The 16439-nt window shown below is 34.7% G+C and overlaps 1 protein-coding gene across 2 annotated transcripts in view; it reads left to right on the top strand.

The window, feature by feature from the left end:
- The window catches only part of LOC106650755 (peroxidasin-like), a 167947-nt gene that overhangs the window by 104780 nt on the left and 46728 nt on the right, over nt 1-16439 (top strand). For both annotated transcript variants that reach the window (XM_023462012.1, XM_014368957.2), the window contains one exon: nt 3721-3898. In XM_023462012.1, the coding sequence (XP_023317780.1) occupies nt 3721-3898 (178 nt within the window). The remainder of the gene's footprint in view (nt 1-3720; nt 3899-16439) is intronic.

The raw sequence follows: 16439 nt of genomic DNA, 5'->3' as shown, positions 1-16439 counted from the left end.
ATAAACTTGCTTACTGGTTTCATTTGTGTGTTATTATAACCGATGAAGCTTATGTCACGATTACGCAATACGCTTATAGATTTTTATTGTGACAACTTTAAGAAAACATTTTTTCACTAAGTCTGTGTCTTTCAAGTGTCATTATGCAAGTCATTTTTTTGCAGTTTTTAACGGATCGAATTTACTGACCTTTAAAAAGCTACAATCAATAAAGGCTTATGGGGGGCTTTACGGATATAACTTTTTATTCTTTGACGTTTTTTGGTGCTTCATACTTTTCTTAAATGCATTCTTGTGTCACAGAGCCTCTTGAACTAAAGCGTCGAGTGGGGACTGGGGTGTACGCTTCTGCGGTCCATAATTATGGGGTCAACCTCGGGCAAAGTGATTGGATCCATAGATTGCAGTACACAAAAACTTAACCCTCTCAGGATGAATGAACACATGAATGTACAACGACTTTATGATCTATTGGGAATTCCTCAGAATGAATAATACAAAACTAACTTATAAATCTTACTGTGCAGAGCAAGACCTTTAAAATCACTAAACATGGATTTATCAGATTATATATTGATATTTTGAAACTAAAATAAACATTGAAAAAAAAAACATATTCTCACAATCAAACATTAATTCATGAAAAAAAAATGAGTTTAGATTATACGTAATGTTTTTTAATGCTTTTTCGTGGTATTTTATCCAAAGAAACTTTCAATGTCAGGTTTATTTTGAAATATTATTAATTAAATGAACAATGATAAAAACTGCTTTTAATGCATTAGCAAAGAGTTTCTACTTATTTTTATGTATTCATGCCAATATCTATAATAAATTTTTTAACGCGTATTTGGACGTATACACCACGAAAACAAAACTCATCTGGTAAAAATTAAAACACTCAATCATGTAAAAGTCAGATTCAGGGAAAAAAAATTATTTTTAAATCGAAAAAAAATTTAATTTAAAAATCCATGAATCTTTAACTAAACTAAACTTTCGATACTTACCTTTGTAAAAATATGTAGGTTTCATACCCAAAAAACAAAAAAAAAAATTTTCGAAACAATAAAAAAATTCATAACTTTTCAATTACTCGATAAATCCTTGAATAAGTTTTGAATGCTTCTTATGACATATAAATCCTTAAAAAAAAGCCCAACCAAATTAAATTTTCTCATGTTATTTAAATGGGGAAAAAGCTGACGCGTGTGGCACTATCTAGAATTAGCTTAACGAGCTCGGACAGTGATTTTCTTCCATTGTACGCCAAATGATGATCTTTCAAAGGGTGAGAGCGAAGATTTGAGAAATTCGGGAAATAACGGATAGTCTAACCCACATACACGCGTACCTTTGGAAAATATGGGAGTTCTAGTATACCTTCGTCGGATTAACGGCAGCTATTTTAGGGACTTAGTTCTCTGCGGGCGATGACGCGGGACTTACAACGTCACAGCTGGCGTTCCCCACGGATCTGTAGTTGGCCCCATCCTCTGGAACGCCATATACAATAAAAAATTGAGTCGGAACCTGCTTGAGACTGTATCGGTAGTCGGCTTTGCGGACGACATTGCGCTTTCCCTAGTTGATAAAAATTTGGCAGATATTAAGTCAAACACAAATGAGGCTATCCAGCAAGTTCGTATTGCCTGGGTGAATTGCAAATGCAAACCGCCGATCATGAAAACGAAGTTCTGCGTGTCAAGTGCACAAAACTGTTGGAGAACATCTCCCTCAAAACCGGAGATTCCATGCATTCGGTACTTTGGCATACATATCGATGCTAAACTACGATTTGAGCAACATCTGAAACTAGCCAGCGACAAAGCTACTCGGATGGCGGATGCTCTTCTCGGCCTGATGCCCAATATCAAGCGCCCGAGGAACAGCCGACTCAGGCTCTATGTCAATATCGTCGACTCGGTTCTCCTTTATGATGCTCCATTATGGAAAAATACTGTAGAGCGTCAATCCACTAACGCGCATGTCTTCGTGCGATATGTAGCTTTCGCAGTATTTCTCACCAGCATTCCTACCTTGGCCCTTCTCGTCGACCAGCGCTCGAGGCTCTATGAGCATCGTGGTGAGGATGCCAGAACTCTAGAGTAATGGCAGGCCCAATGGGCGGGCATAACGACGGGTCGTCAACTCACCTACTCATACCGAATATCGCCTTGTAGATCGAAAAGAGATATGGAAAAGTGAACTATTACCTTACTCAACTCCTGTTCAATCACGACTGCTTCAGATCATACCTCTGGTGAACAAAAAGTGACACAAGCAACTTGTGCTTGCAGTGGAGAACGTTAAAGATGTCTGAAACATGTGGAAAGAGAGCAACTTCGCCGCCATGGAGCCCTAAACGATTGTTGGGTTTATACTTGCCACTGAACGCAACTGGGAAACAGTATCCTCCCTCTCCAGCTCAGTCATGACAAGACTGAGAAGTGAAAAGAGAACCAAAAGAAGATAACCGGACGATGCGGTACGAAGAAAACGGAATTAAAAGACATGTTAGCATCAGGATGAGCTCGTATAGAGCGATGGCCTTTTCTCATGAAATAATTGCCTAACGGTACACAGATAACAGTACACTACTCGAATGTGACACCCCGATTCCACATGTTAAATTTGTAAATAGATTTCCTTCCTCGTAAGAAGAAAAAAACCACTTGCAGACATTTGTTGTAGAGAATTCAACGTCGTTTACGAATATCTGAACGGAATTATCTAAAAATATCGCTGCAACAGTAGTATGTCATACTATATATGGGTCAAAAATAGTAATTTACGATACAAGTGCCATACGTAATACTTTCTGGCACGGCGTAGTTTAGGGCCCGAGCGCAGCGAGTCCCTATATGTCCCCAAAAAATGTTACTTATGGCACTTGTATCGAAAATTAATATAATAATTTTCAATTAATTGCACAGTACTTGCCTTGGGAAAGCTTACAAAACTTTAACACGAGATACTGTGATAGGCTATGACTAATAGCTTATTGAAGGATTCAAAAAATGTCATGCATATCCGTCTTATAAATTATGAGATATGCTATGAAGTGTACAAAATTATCGTCATTTAAGTAACAGTTAATGTAAAAATGTTTTACTCATATCTCTTAAATTAATCAGTGAACCTGCACCAGATTTTCACAGCGCATTCCTATTATAAAAATGAGCATATTCAGGTAATTTGGTTCGATTCCGTCTTATAATTCTTCGAGGGAGGTTCCTTATTAAAAGAAAAAAAGAACAAAAAAGTTTTTCAATTGATCAAAGAATACAAAAAAAACTTCAAACAACCTATTTTTGTTAATAGTATGATTTTTGGACTTAAGAACTCGACGTTTCGTTTAAAAAAAAGTAGAAAATGTTTGAAGTGATGTATTTGACTAAAAATAATCAGAAATTTATTTTAATGGCTCTGCATCGTTTTAAAAAAATAATTTTAATAAAAAAAGAAGATTTTCGATTTCATAGGTGCGTTAGGCAACTCGAAAAAAATTTGAATAAAGCCAAATTTATATTTTTTGCCGTGATAAAAAAGAAAAATGGTCAAGTTTGACATAGGCTTATATAACCGTTAATAAATTCACCGTAAATAAGTACAGGCAAAAATTTGTTTATGTAAAAATACGTACGAATTAATAATGTAATTTATGCAAGGCATAATGAAATGAGACTCAGGTTGATGATGATTTTTCTATCTAAACAGTGCCAAAAGTGGAGATCGTCGACGAACACGGCGCAACAGCTGGCGATAAGTTTTACAAAGCTGGCAGCACGATAGAGCTGAAGTGTGTGGTCAGTAAAGTGCCACACCCTACAGGCTACGTGACATGGATGCATGGGTCCCGGACTCTCAACTACGACACGATTCGTGGTGGCATAAGGTAAGTGAAGTTCACTCCCTACTCATATATATAATGTATATATATACATACATATACATATGCATTGACAGCTTAGAGTACTTGAACTTTTCGTTCCACGGCTCGGCAACAGTTTTAGAAATTTTATAGCCACAGCACCGGGATCTTTTACTTTCGAATCATCCTACTGACTGCGAAAAACGAACTTTCCGCACGCTGTATCAAAAATCGACTTTCCGCACGTTGTAATAAAAATTAGTGTACGCAACTGGGGAGGTTGTTGGTTTGTACGAGTGTCAAGTTTGCAGCCCGAGCGTAGCGAGCTTGGCTTCACCTCGGGTGTATAACCTCACAGGGATGGAAGTTCGACTTATCACATAATATACTATTATATTAAAACGGGAAAAAATACAGGGTGATGACTTAATATATCGTCTTCGATTGAGTAAATTTTTTTGCATGTTTTTGTAATGATTAGATAAACAAATCCATCATAGACGCATTGAATGAAAGACTACTACTTAACGACGAAAATTTTGAAAACTATATTTTTTATGCATTGACAATTTATATTTTATATTATTATAAAATATATGACCATTGCGAAAGTCTTGAATTTGATCGAGACATCCGGGCAAGTAGAGCCATAAGAAGGATTTTTTTACACACTGTTAACTTTGAATGATCGCATGGGATTATCATTTCACTTATCACTGTTTGCTATTGAAAATTAAATAATAGTTGCTATGAATTTTAACGATCATATGATTAATTATTGAATTATTCAATCACAAACTTTGCTTAGTGGTTATCGTTTGAGGAATAAAAATATTACTTTGCTCGAGTACTTGTCTTAATATATTTCATTTCATTACTATCATAGCTAAGTAATTAATCAATGGTGGATTGAGATTAAGAGTTTCAACAATTGGCGAAAAAAGGATTTTAAATTCTGGCTCAAATTAAAAGGATCAGACTGTCATACTTGTTCCTGTTTGAACTTTTGAAAAAAACATTACCACGGTTCTGAATTATTCTATTGCAAACATTTCAGTAGGCTAAGAGTTTGAAACATAAAATTGTTAGTTTGCCGAATACTTGACGGAATTTATTTGATTTCAATAATATAATAGCCGAGAAATTTATTATTGTTTACGATTTGAGATTACTAATTAAATACTTTAGGAACATATTTTAAAGTTAGCTCCATAACATGAGGATCAGACGGACATACTTGCTTATACATGTTCTTTTAAAAAAAATTTTATGAGATTTCGGATACTTATATTACTAATATTAGTATGCTTAAGATACACGTAGAAAATTTAAGAAGAATGGTCAAAGGAGATTTCAAAATACTCCGACCTAGTGCACCAAATTAACCACCCGGAATAATATGCTCGCTGAAAAATCGTGAGTACCCGGAGAAAGTCATTGCCTCCAAAAATCCTCAACTTTCATTAAAATATGATTTGTATGGGTCCAAAATTACTGAAAAATCAAAAAAATTGTATTCAATATTTTATATTAACTATCCTGTACTTTTCCATAGATTTTTTCAAAAAACCAGCATTTTGATTTCTCAATGAGGAAATTCTGACCCTTTTTTATGGAATTTTTTTCTTTTATATTTTTTGATATATTAAATTTATAATAATTAATGACCTAATAAAAGCGAATCATTTGTGCTACAACAGTTAGGTTGTCCATACTTTTTTGGATATTCGTACGTTCGGATATTACTACTTCTGTAACCATTGAATTAGGTTACTTTGCACGAAATGACAAACAAAACAAAATGACTGCCAAAATTAGTTGAGTTGAATTAACTATTTATATTCATGAATACTAGGTTAAACTACGTGTAGAAATTCAATCTTACGTCTTGTATTACTATAATGGTCTTCAGGTTGCTTGAGTGCTCTGAGCGATTTTAGTAATTATTCGTTGATCTAATTTATTTAAAAGTTTTGTCAAAGCGTATGGTACAAATGACCGATATCTATAATTTTATTTTAAGCCATTTTGTACTGTGACCTGTAAGGTTACGTGTTAAACTATCAACTATCATTCAGGTTTTTCTCGAAAATGGGTATAGTTTAATTTCAAGTTTCAGCCCATTCTATAGTTATCAATAAAAGCGCTCAAGCAATACGCTCAAGCTGGATTCCATAGCAAATTATTCGCTCTGAGATTATTTAAATGCCAGAAATGCACGAAGAAATAAAAACATTTACAGAAATGCTCGAAAAATAGCTTTTAAGAGAAAAAAAATTATTGGTTTTTCAAAAAATTGAGTAAAAAGAAAGAAAAATTGTTGAAAAATATTAAATAAAAATTATTTTTAAGGTTTTGTCAAGTCCTTCATGTTATGTAAATATCTGATTGGATTAAAAGCTAACGCTAACAATCAATTCACGCAAAATTCTATGGCCAACTTTTTTCTATTGCAATATTAATCATCAATGTTAATAATGTTTTTTTATACTTAAAATGCCTCGAGGAAATTGAGTGTCATCAGGGAAATAAGACTATTCATCATACATTTCTGAAGTAAAAAAAACGTCGATTCTTCATTTTCTTCAATCGCAAATTGAAAAAAAAGATTAATTTAAGTATAATCAAAGCGTTAAAACCTTCGTTTATTCCTTTGAAACAAGCGCAGCATATCTTCTTGTGTTGGGCAGATGAAAAAAAAGAGCACAGTCCGCAACTTTACGAACATGTCAGTACAATTCCACGCTCGAGGGTTTAAAATTTCAATAGGTCCATCGTCAAATCAAAAGCCCAGGCCTTTTCTCCTGAGCCAAAAAAACGTTGTATCTTTGGGGTTTATTGGATTTCGCTGCAGATGAAGTGAGAGAGAGAGAGAGAGAGAGAAGCGCTAACGTGCAACGCACATGTATAAGAATATATGTACAGACTCGTTCATAAGCCAGCTGCAAGCTGCATTGCGTGTATTGCTCTATACCGCAGTTGTATCTCGCGCTTGCTACGTGTGGTTTTAAAAAGACTACAGCTGACGTATATACGGTGTTGAGGCGAAGTCGTAACTTTTTCAACGCATAAAGCGCCATTCTCCAGCCAGCATGTTAACACATAAAGCGTAGCATCAAAAACTAGCACACGTTATTCATCAATGATAAATACCATTGTCAGATTGTATTCAAGCTGTTTCTTGTAATTTTTTGTTGTTTTGTAATTTTTATTTATTTGTCTTCATTTATCATGAAATTTCAGGGGGAGGGAAGGGACCGTTTTTTCGATTGAAATAAGCCTAAGGATTGAACATTTTTCATAAACACAGATTTTCAATTTCACGAGTTCATAGATTTTCATACATATACGTAAAAGTAAGATAAAACGGAACGAATCATTCCACGGTGAAGGTCGATGCGACAATACGCACATTACCTTTAGAAAAAAGCTTACAAATAATCAATCCGGGACCTTTTTGTTGACCTGCTTTCGCATTTTTACAGATAATGCGAAAATTTTCTCCTCATTCTCTTCAAATAAAAGAGGTAGACAAAAATTCAATTGATATAGCCTCGGGAAAAGCTCGTTTTACATTCACTGCAAAACAAGAGTACTAAATTGTGAATAGTATACACACTACTCAACAAAATTATCGCCACAAAAAATTTCATCGAATTTTTGTCAATTTTCAAATTCAAGAATCGAGTCAATTTCAGCTAAAAGAGGGGATTTGCGTACTATTAATGGTACCTTCAAAACGACCTACAGGGTACAAAAATAATCGAGGAGAGCTCTATTTTTTATAAATTACTCATTGAAACGAGTATTTTGCGATGGTGTATGTTGAATTTTGATAAACTAATTACTGTAGTCTATGGACAAGTTTAAACAATCAATTTTTTTTCAGTAATTTTTAGTGTTGCTCTCAAATACTACTAATAACTTGATATTAACTCGAACCTATTCATAATCGACATGGATTTAACCCGTTAACGCCGGGACGAACAGAATTTTTTTCTGTATTGTAGTCTGCAATTAAATCATCTTATCGGAGCAAGAAAAATTTTTGAGTACTCATTTTCTATGTAAAATTTAATGTATTTTTTGAATATGGGTTTATAATTAACCTCTGATAAATATTAAAAAAGTTATAAACAATTTACTGCGAAAAAACACGATTTTGAATCTTGAAAAAAAACTTTGATTCAAATTTTTTTTATGAAAGAGACATGAACTGTGGCCAATAATACCAAAAATTGTGGAATAATGACCTACAGTTTAAAGTACTGTAGGTGGGATTTGAATATTCAAAATGGTAGACTCCAAAAAATACACTTTTCCCAAGAAATTTACCAAAAAATGTTCCAAAAAATGTACTTTTTTGTTCGAAAACTATCAACATTAGAAAAAAAAGTTATTGAATATTCAAATCCCACCTACAGTACTTTAAACTGTAGGTCATTATTCCACAATTTTAGGTATTATTGGCCACAGTTCAAGTCTCTTTCATAAAAAAAAATTTGAATCAGTTTTTTTTCAAGATCCAAAATCGTGTTTTGTCGCAGTAAATTGTTTATAACTTTTTTAATATTTATCAGAGGTTAATTATAAACCCATATTCAAAAAGTACATTAAATTTTACATAGAAAATGAGTACTCATAACATTTTTCTCGCTCCGATAAGATGATTTAATTGCAGACTACAATAGAGAAAAAAATTCTGTCCGTCTCGGCGTTAACGGGTTAAAGAAGACAAATTTTTCAAGAAATCAAACAAAATTCGTCTCGATATCATGAATACAGACCAAGATTTCGATGAATTTTTTGTTGCGATAATTTTGTTGAGAAATTTATTTACGCACGATCGGCAGCCAACATAGGGACACACCTGTGTAAAATCCTGCGAACTGAAAAATATGAAAACAAAATGTTAATTTTCCAATTTTTCGTTTTTGATGTAAAATTATGTTTTGAGTCTTTTTACATAAAAAAATATGTCTCTAGTACCTTTAATTATTCAAATTACTCCAGGATTCATCTATAATGACTGATACTTCCAAAGTCCTGTGCTACATAAACCTGTTATGCAATTTTTGACTAATTCGGAGACATATCATTTGATGCAAAAAGCTCATTGTCATGAACTATTGTGAGCAAATAATATATGTTCCGAGCATCGCTCGCCATTCTGCTCAAAGTTTCCGCGTTCTAACAAACAGATTACTTATGAAATTAAGGGAAAAGTATACAATCAAAACAAAAGGGTCATATACGCGAAACACTTTAGGTAGCACTTGGTGTATATACTTGCACGGACACCCAGTCAGCTAAAGTAAATTGAGCAACTTAGTTAGAGAATGTAACGTTATTAGAGAGAAAGAGAGAGAGAGAGAGAGAGAGAGAGAGAGAGAGAGAGAGAGAGAGAGAGAGAGAGGGAGAGAAAGGTTTTGCGCTCAAGCACTACATTAAGTCGTGAAGCTTTCACTTGGCCCTGTCTTCAACCCAACTCGTTCAATTTGGTCAAGCTCAGCTCGAGCCGTTCCCGTCGACTGGTCGGTAGAATCTGTATCTCTCTCTCTCTCTCTCTCTCTCTCTCTCTCTTTCTCTCTATGGCTGCTTCTATGTATACTGTTGAAGCTTGTTCGAGGTGTGAGTAAACAGTCCTTTCCGTAGTACTACTAAAACTTTGATTTCCCTAAGCTTTGTGAGAGAAAGAGAGATAGAGAGAGAGACAGGCAAGCGCGACTACATGCGGTCGGCTCTTGTGGTCTGACCATTTTCTTTAAATGTGTATATAGATACATATTCTGGCTCACCGCATCTTACAACTGAGCTGCCAACAATGAGGATCATTCGCAAATCAATCAAGCAAGAGTAAAGGTGATGTATATGTCTTTATATTAAGAAATAAAAAGATCTACTCGGCGTGTGTTAGATAAAAATGCTACCAATGCATCAATAAATTACCGTGGTTATAGCAAAGGGATGTATGTTCGCATTAACTATTGGCTCGTTGATATGTCACTTCATTTTTTCTTGGAATGCCTCTTGTGCAAAAGATATGCATTAATCTATATATAGGCATTAAAAGCTAATTAAAAGGAAATTCGAGAATGGAAAGCTCACTTTTGCGATCTTATATAACGACTTTCGACTGCTACTGTGTGAATATCATCTCAATTAAGCGAATCGCATAGAAACTCGTGTTCGTTTTCCTCTTCTTGCAGCAAACGTGCGCTTGCTAGATGCTACGCGTTCAACTATCCTATAGACATAGCTTAAGAACGATGCGCGTTTTATAACAATCTTGCGGGTCTTTGAAGTTTTGCGCCATCGTCGGCCCCGCAAACGAAGTTTATCTCTCCTCGTCTATCTATCTTTCCCTCTCATTCTCCCTATTTCACACAAAGTGCCAACGCCAGCAGACGTTATATTTACTAATCTCATAAGAGATTCGTCGCCCCTTACTCCTTTGGCACTCAGGATAATAAATTGATTTTCTAAATGTGTTCTCTAAGGCCTGCTAACGTATACACACCCATAAATGCGTAACTTTTCATGAAAATAATTAACGCTCTAACACGACTTGAATTCGTTTTTGTTCAAATAACTAATTTGTTTTAATTAAATGGAAAGTTCCTGCGCACGGGTCAACAGATTTTCTTGAAATTTTGATATATTTTGTCAGAAAGATTAAAAACGCGAATTAGAAAATGATTAACAATATTTTATGAACTAATCAATTATAAGAAAACATGACTGTATCTTTCCGATGCTCTCGCTCGAAAGAAAAGGCCTTAAGGGCTTATAGGCGCCTTTAAATCCAAAATTTCATTACATTTTGTAAAACTCTGAAAATTTGATTTGTTACCGAAATACAGCACTTCCCGCGAGCCTTTCTCGTATAAATTGTGTGTTAAATTTTTTCTTCTTTTGCGTTTCATGAAGAGTTGCGTTTTTGATCACCTACTATAGAGCATACCGATTGAATTAAAGCGAAAGACATTAAAGGTCACAAATTATTATTAAAAATCCGATTTTTATGTCACCCCAACCTAAAGCAACATTTTTATTTCGGAAAAAAACTGTATTTGCATTTATTTAGTGAAAAAATAAGTCTCACAGCACCTAAGTGTCAGAGATCTTCTAGACTTTCAGTTTCTGACTCTCTAGGTGCAAAATATAATATTTTTGACTCTAGAATTCGGATCAAGTTTTATTTGATAAAATCTGAAAAAAAATTTAGATCATGTATTATAATGTAAAAAATGGAAAAATGTGTAAGCTCTGTATCGTTCTAAGAAGATGATTTTTGTTTAAAGAATGGATTTTTTGGCTCTACACTTTAGCCCCGTGGCTTAAAATTCTGACAAAATTCAAGGACATGTTTTTTCATGTCATGGGTGAGAAAAAAATATCCCTGTTTGAGATTTTAATCTGTTTGACCCAAAAATTTTAATATTTTTTTCATCCCAGCGTACGGGAAAATCTTACAATCGACTTCCTGCACTCGATGATGAAAAATACTATAAGCAACTGAGGCGGTTACGCCTAGCCACGTACGCCTAGCCGCGTAACTGCCTCAGTTACGTAATATACTAATTTAGAAGATTTTAAGTGTGAAACAGATGTGAAAAAGTTCAAAGTATTTTTGCTGTTGAAAAAATATCTTCGAGAATTTTTTTGAGTTGATATGTTCAGAAACGATACCGTTAGTAATTAAAAGTCAACATTGATTTTGAGAACACCAAATCGTGTTAAAAGTTTTAAACGTCGCTTTATAGATCCTTTTCGACATATCCTAAAAGTTTTAAAAAAATGGGTGGACCCTGTGCGTTTTGGGATACCAGATTTCCCGTATTTCCCGGAAATTAAAAAATAGTCTCGAAAAATGTTGCGGGTGTTTGCTTGAACAATTTTAAGACTTTTGTTTTATACATTTTTTTCCTCAATAGTTTATGAGATAAAAAATAATGAAACTTAAAAGTGAATTTTTTTTTCTCCAGCCGACATTTTGTTATGAAAAAAATATTGTTTGACTAAACTACAATTATGGTTTTTAAAAGTAAATGATAAATGATTTAAAAATTAAAATGAATAACACTTTTCTCACTTTCTTCACTTTTCTATTTTATTACAAAAATTTTAAGACCTCTAGGATCAAGATTGGTCAAAGATTCCGTTCAGATTTACATCATGCGACACAGGGCTTTGAACTCTTTATTCATTATGGATGCATGCAGGTCTAATTTAAATAATAAAAGGTACTAGAGATCTGTTTTTTTTTATGTAAAAAAAACTCAGAAAACATAATTTTACATTAAAAAAATTCAATTTCAACATTTTATTTTCATGTGTTCAACACTGGTGAGTCCTCTTGAAAACATAAGCTATAATGGTTTTCATAATTTTTCTCGTTTCAATTGCTGTAGGTGCTAAAAAATTTTAAATTTGCCTGTAGCTTTGCCCTGGCACAATTTGTCCGTTTTTTTCGGTTGAAAGAACAAAAAGCCACCCTTATTCACCCTAAAATCATTTATTTTTTGCAGAAACGTTTTGGGACTCAAAAAACCGAATTTAAGGCTACAACACTAATAAGGGTATTTCAAGAGAAATAATCATAGACTAGAATGTTTTGGCTCGATCATATTCTCGTGCTTAGGGTATAATTAAGGTGGCTTGTCAGTAATCATAACAATAGTACAGCAAGGCGTCTGTCTGTCTCTTTCTCGCATTAGACAGGCAACCGCTCGCACTATTCGAAATCAATGATTTTACGCACATTTTGTATAATTACTCATTAGTTAGTACGGTAACGGGTAATTTTTAAGATACCAATCGAAAGGTAGTGACTTGAAGCATAACATATTTGTTTTTTGTAAGATCTGTTGTTGAATAAAAAAGTTATGGCGTAAAATGTATGAAATTATGATGGCCTCCCATATATGGGAGCCATATATGGGCTCTTATAAGAGCCCATGTTAAATTTGCTATTTTCAAAGGCTTCGTTCTCAAAAATTAGTATGGTAACCCGTGCTGAAATTTCTACAGCATATTAAGCATATTAAAAATAATATTTCTGTTGTTGACCCGTTTTACTGATGAGCCACCTTAGGTGTTTATATTTTTTATGTTACTTTTAAATCGTCTAGCAATCATGATCGACTTTTTACGGTTCAACTTCGTACACTTCATATACTTTCCACTTGTCCTCTCTATCGCACTTTCGCTTTATTAAGATTTCTTTTCGCGTATCTACTATGTCTAGCTGTGAATTTAAATGTCATTCCACGTAAATCCAACGTCGTTAGCATGAATCCAATCGGATGTACTTTCTTTCACGCATTTCCGAGCTTTTCGTTACCTGCAAGGAAGTTTTACAATGTTTGATATAATAATCATTTTGTCAACTTGTCATATGAATATGAATCATAAATGTATGATATCTAAACGCCTCTTACGTAAAGGTTCGTGCGAGACTGAGCTCGATGTACAGGTTAACGGACACTCATCCGAGTAAAATGCAAAGTAATGCAATCCGTTGAAAATGTAAAGTATCATTGATTTTTTTCATCCTCGCGCTTTATCGAGTCCAATCAAGTTTCCGAACTATTGTCCGCAGTATCCGGCATAAAAACATTATCAAAATAAATATACAGCCTGCAATGTTCGGTAGTAAAATATCTATTGACACCCTTACATAGTCAGTCGTCAATATAATGCTCCGATCGATGGGCGTGCAAACGTATCCTGCGTGAACTGCGACACAATATGAAAGAAAGCAAAAAATAGAGGAGGTGAAAACAAAAGAATAAACGCTCTGTGTAGGTGGCGGGGACTATATACAGTGAGCGACGCGATGTACAGGAAACGGCGTCATCGTAGCAAAAGGCATTTCTATCGGGTCGTTTGGGCGCAAAATGATGATCGCGTCGTGAGCGCGTTTTGTTCTAGCATCACTATCGTCCCGAAACGTTATAATCGCGCTATGTTGCTACACTAGCTCTCCATAAAACAATGCTCTGCTATGTAAAACTGGGTTACCTTTATAAGCCTGTGTAATATGCAGGCGCGCGGAGAGTCGCCATGTCGAGATAGATAAACAAATGCTGGTGAGCAGAATTTGCTTGCTCCGTTTGATAGACTAATACTGTACTATGGCATCGCGCTGCTCTTTCGGCATGAGTGTTTTGGTGTTACTTCGTGGAAGAATGTAGCCAAAGTTTGTTGCTTATTTTACTTTCAAGAATTGCTGGCTCTGACTTGATATTTTACTTTTATGCTGACGTTCGAAAGCATTCAGCTTTAACATGTTATTAAGCCAGGTTCGTTGTTTCAAGAGCTCTTCATAGTCACGCTCCATTGAATAAACAATAAATCTGATTTTGATGAAATAGGCTCGATCGATATCCTCCATTCAACTGCTTTGTCCGTACGTATTTTCAAACCGCAAAGCTCTCCGTGTTTACTTTATTGCCTTATAATATGTTTTTCATTTGGTTAGAATCAGGCTTTTGAAAATCACGTCCCACCTGCGATAAATCATTTATATTGTTTTGTTGGCCAGCATGCACAATCCGCTTAAATAGAGAGTGTCTTAGTGGCGAATAAATCGCTAGAGCAAATTCATGCATAAACAGCCGCACTGGATGATGTTTACAAAATAGATAATAAGAGCGATCACGACATGCACGCGCGTGAAACCTACCGTGCGACTTTTAATGGCAAAACGTGCATTTTCTGTTAAGTCGCCCTAACTAGCCATCGTTGACTTGCCGAGAATATTATTAGTTATAAGAGTAGTTATTAATTATAGACTTTTGAATCTAATATTATATGAGCGCCAAATGTGAGATGACAGAACGTAAACATGCGTATATGTTGATGTACAAGTAGCATGCGTGTGAATAGAAGATATAGTCGAAGAGTTGCCTTGGCAGTAAAGGGCAGTAAAGAGAGTTCGAGTGTGATAGTTGAGCGCGACATCCTCGGAGATGTCCTAGTCAGATTGGTACGTATCCCGCAAGTAATGAGACCCTATAAGTCGCCCGAGTGAAGAGTTCTAATTAATTCGAATATGCGAGAAAGAACAAGTGGATTCAACGGTGAAGCGGACCAAAATGAAAGAGGGCGGCCTATTCAGCCTAGAAGAGAATCTTGAAAGCAAGTGGTAAGTCAGCCGGCCCAGCCCTTGGTCGTTGCGTTTGTGAGTCATATGTGCTGACGTGCCCGTCAGGGCCACGATCTTTGCGTTTGCCGTCGACTGGGTATTGGGTTCTCTCTGAGACCACGTGTAATGTTTATTCAGTACAAATAAACCTAGTAGTCGTTATTGTTTATATGGTGTGTATGTTTCTTTGAGTGAGCAAGTGTAAATTCTCATATTTCTCTTTCTTTTTCCCTGTAGAAACTGACACCCTGAGAGTTTGATCACTTTTTTGAAAATATGAGATCAGATTTTCAAAAGGCATTTATAAATTTTACTTTAGAATTGCCTACTCGCGTATTTTTTTATTTCATTTTCACCGAAAATACTGTAGCCAAAAAAAATTTCGAAAAAAGTTTAAGAATATGTTACTGTTTAAGTTATAAAAGGGATTTTAAGTTATACTTGAAAATCGAACTCGTTTGACATAATCGGCCATTTAATTAAAAAATAACGAAACGGGCACATTTTTATGACTTGTATAAACACTCTCTCGAAATTTCAAGTTTGATGGATACCTTGAAAAATAAAAAATAGGTATAAAATAATTGTATTGTCAACACTCCATGCGTAAAACGTGGTTTTTCTAACCACTGTTTAACCAAGTTTTACACATGAAATGTTGAAAAATATCGTATGCAACTAGTGTGTGAGGAGGATGACTCACCAGGAGGTGTTTTCACCCGAGCAAGTTTTCACCATGTGTTATACGATTTTTCTCGGTATTTTGTTCGCTGTAACTTTAAGATTATGTTAATATCACCAACCGATTCCCCGTCAAAAATTCACACAATACATGGGCTAATTTTGATGATTTGTTTAATCATTTTTAGTTCCAAGAATCCAATTTTTAAGTTTTTCCTATTTAAAATAGTAAGCTTCAAGTTGCTTGGAGGCCACCTTAAAATCATTCCATTGATTTTTTTATACCTGCTTTCTCATCTTCTACTTAAATAGAAGATATATCCGTACGATAAGGCCATACCAACAAATTGTCAAGTAACGAACAACTCAATGAGGGATGGACCTAAAGAGCCTCAATGATGGATTTTCATTTTTTGAATTTTATTTTGCTCTTGACTAATAGACACAATTTGATAGAATATAAAGCAACAAGAGCCACAAAAAAGCTTTGGCATTTGAGCTCAAAAGTACTGATGATCTGTCGAATTTAATGGTTTCTAAATTTATGAACGATTTGTAGATAATGACTAGACGCTTTCAAATTTTTTGCATTCATTTGTCGTTTAAAACGATTCAGGACTAAATATAGGGTTTATGAATTGACTACTCTAAAGTATTCTATATCGACTCTCCCCACAAAGAGTAACACTTCTCCATTTAATTTAACATATAAACGTGTTACTTTTCGTTAGG

Source organism: Trichogramma pretiosum, unplaced genomic scaffold (genome assembly GCF_000599845.2).
Source record: "Trichogramma pretiosum strain Unisexual culture from Peru unplaced genomic scaffold, Tpre_2.0 scaffold52, whole genome shotgun sequence".
Taxonomy (NCBI): domain Eukaryota; kingdom Metazoa; phylum Arthropoda; class Insecta; order Hymenoptera; family Trichogrammatidae; genus Trichogramma; species Trichogramma pretiosum.
The sequence above is the reverse complement of the archived record's forward strand: the minus strand, read 5'-3'. Positions and strand labels throughout refer to the sequence as shown.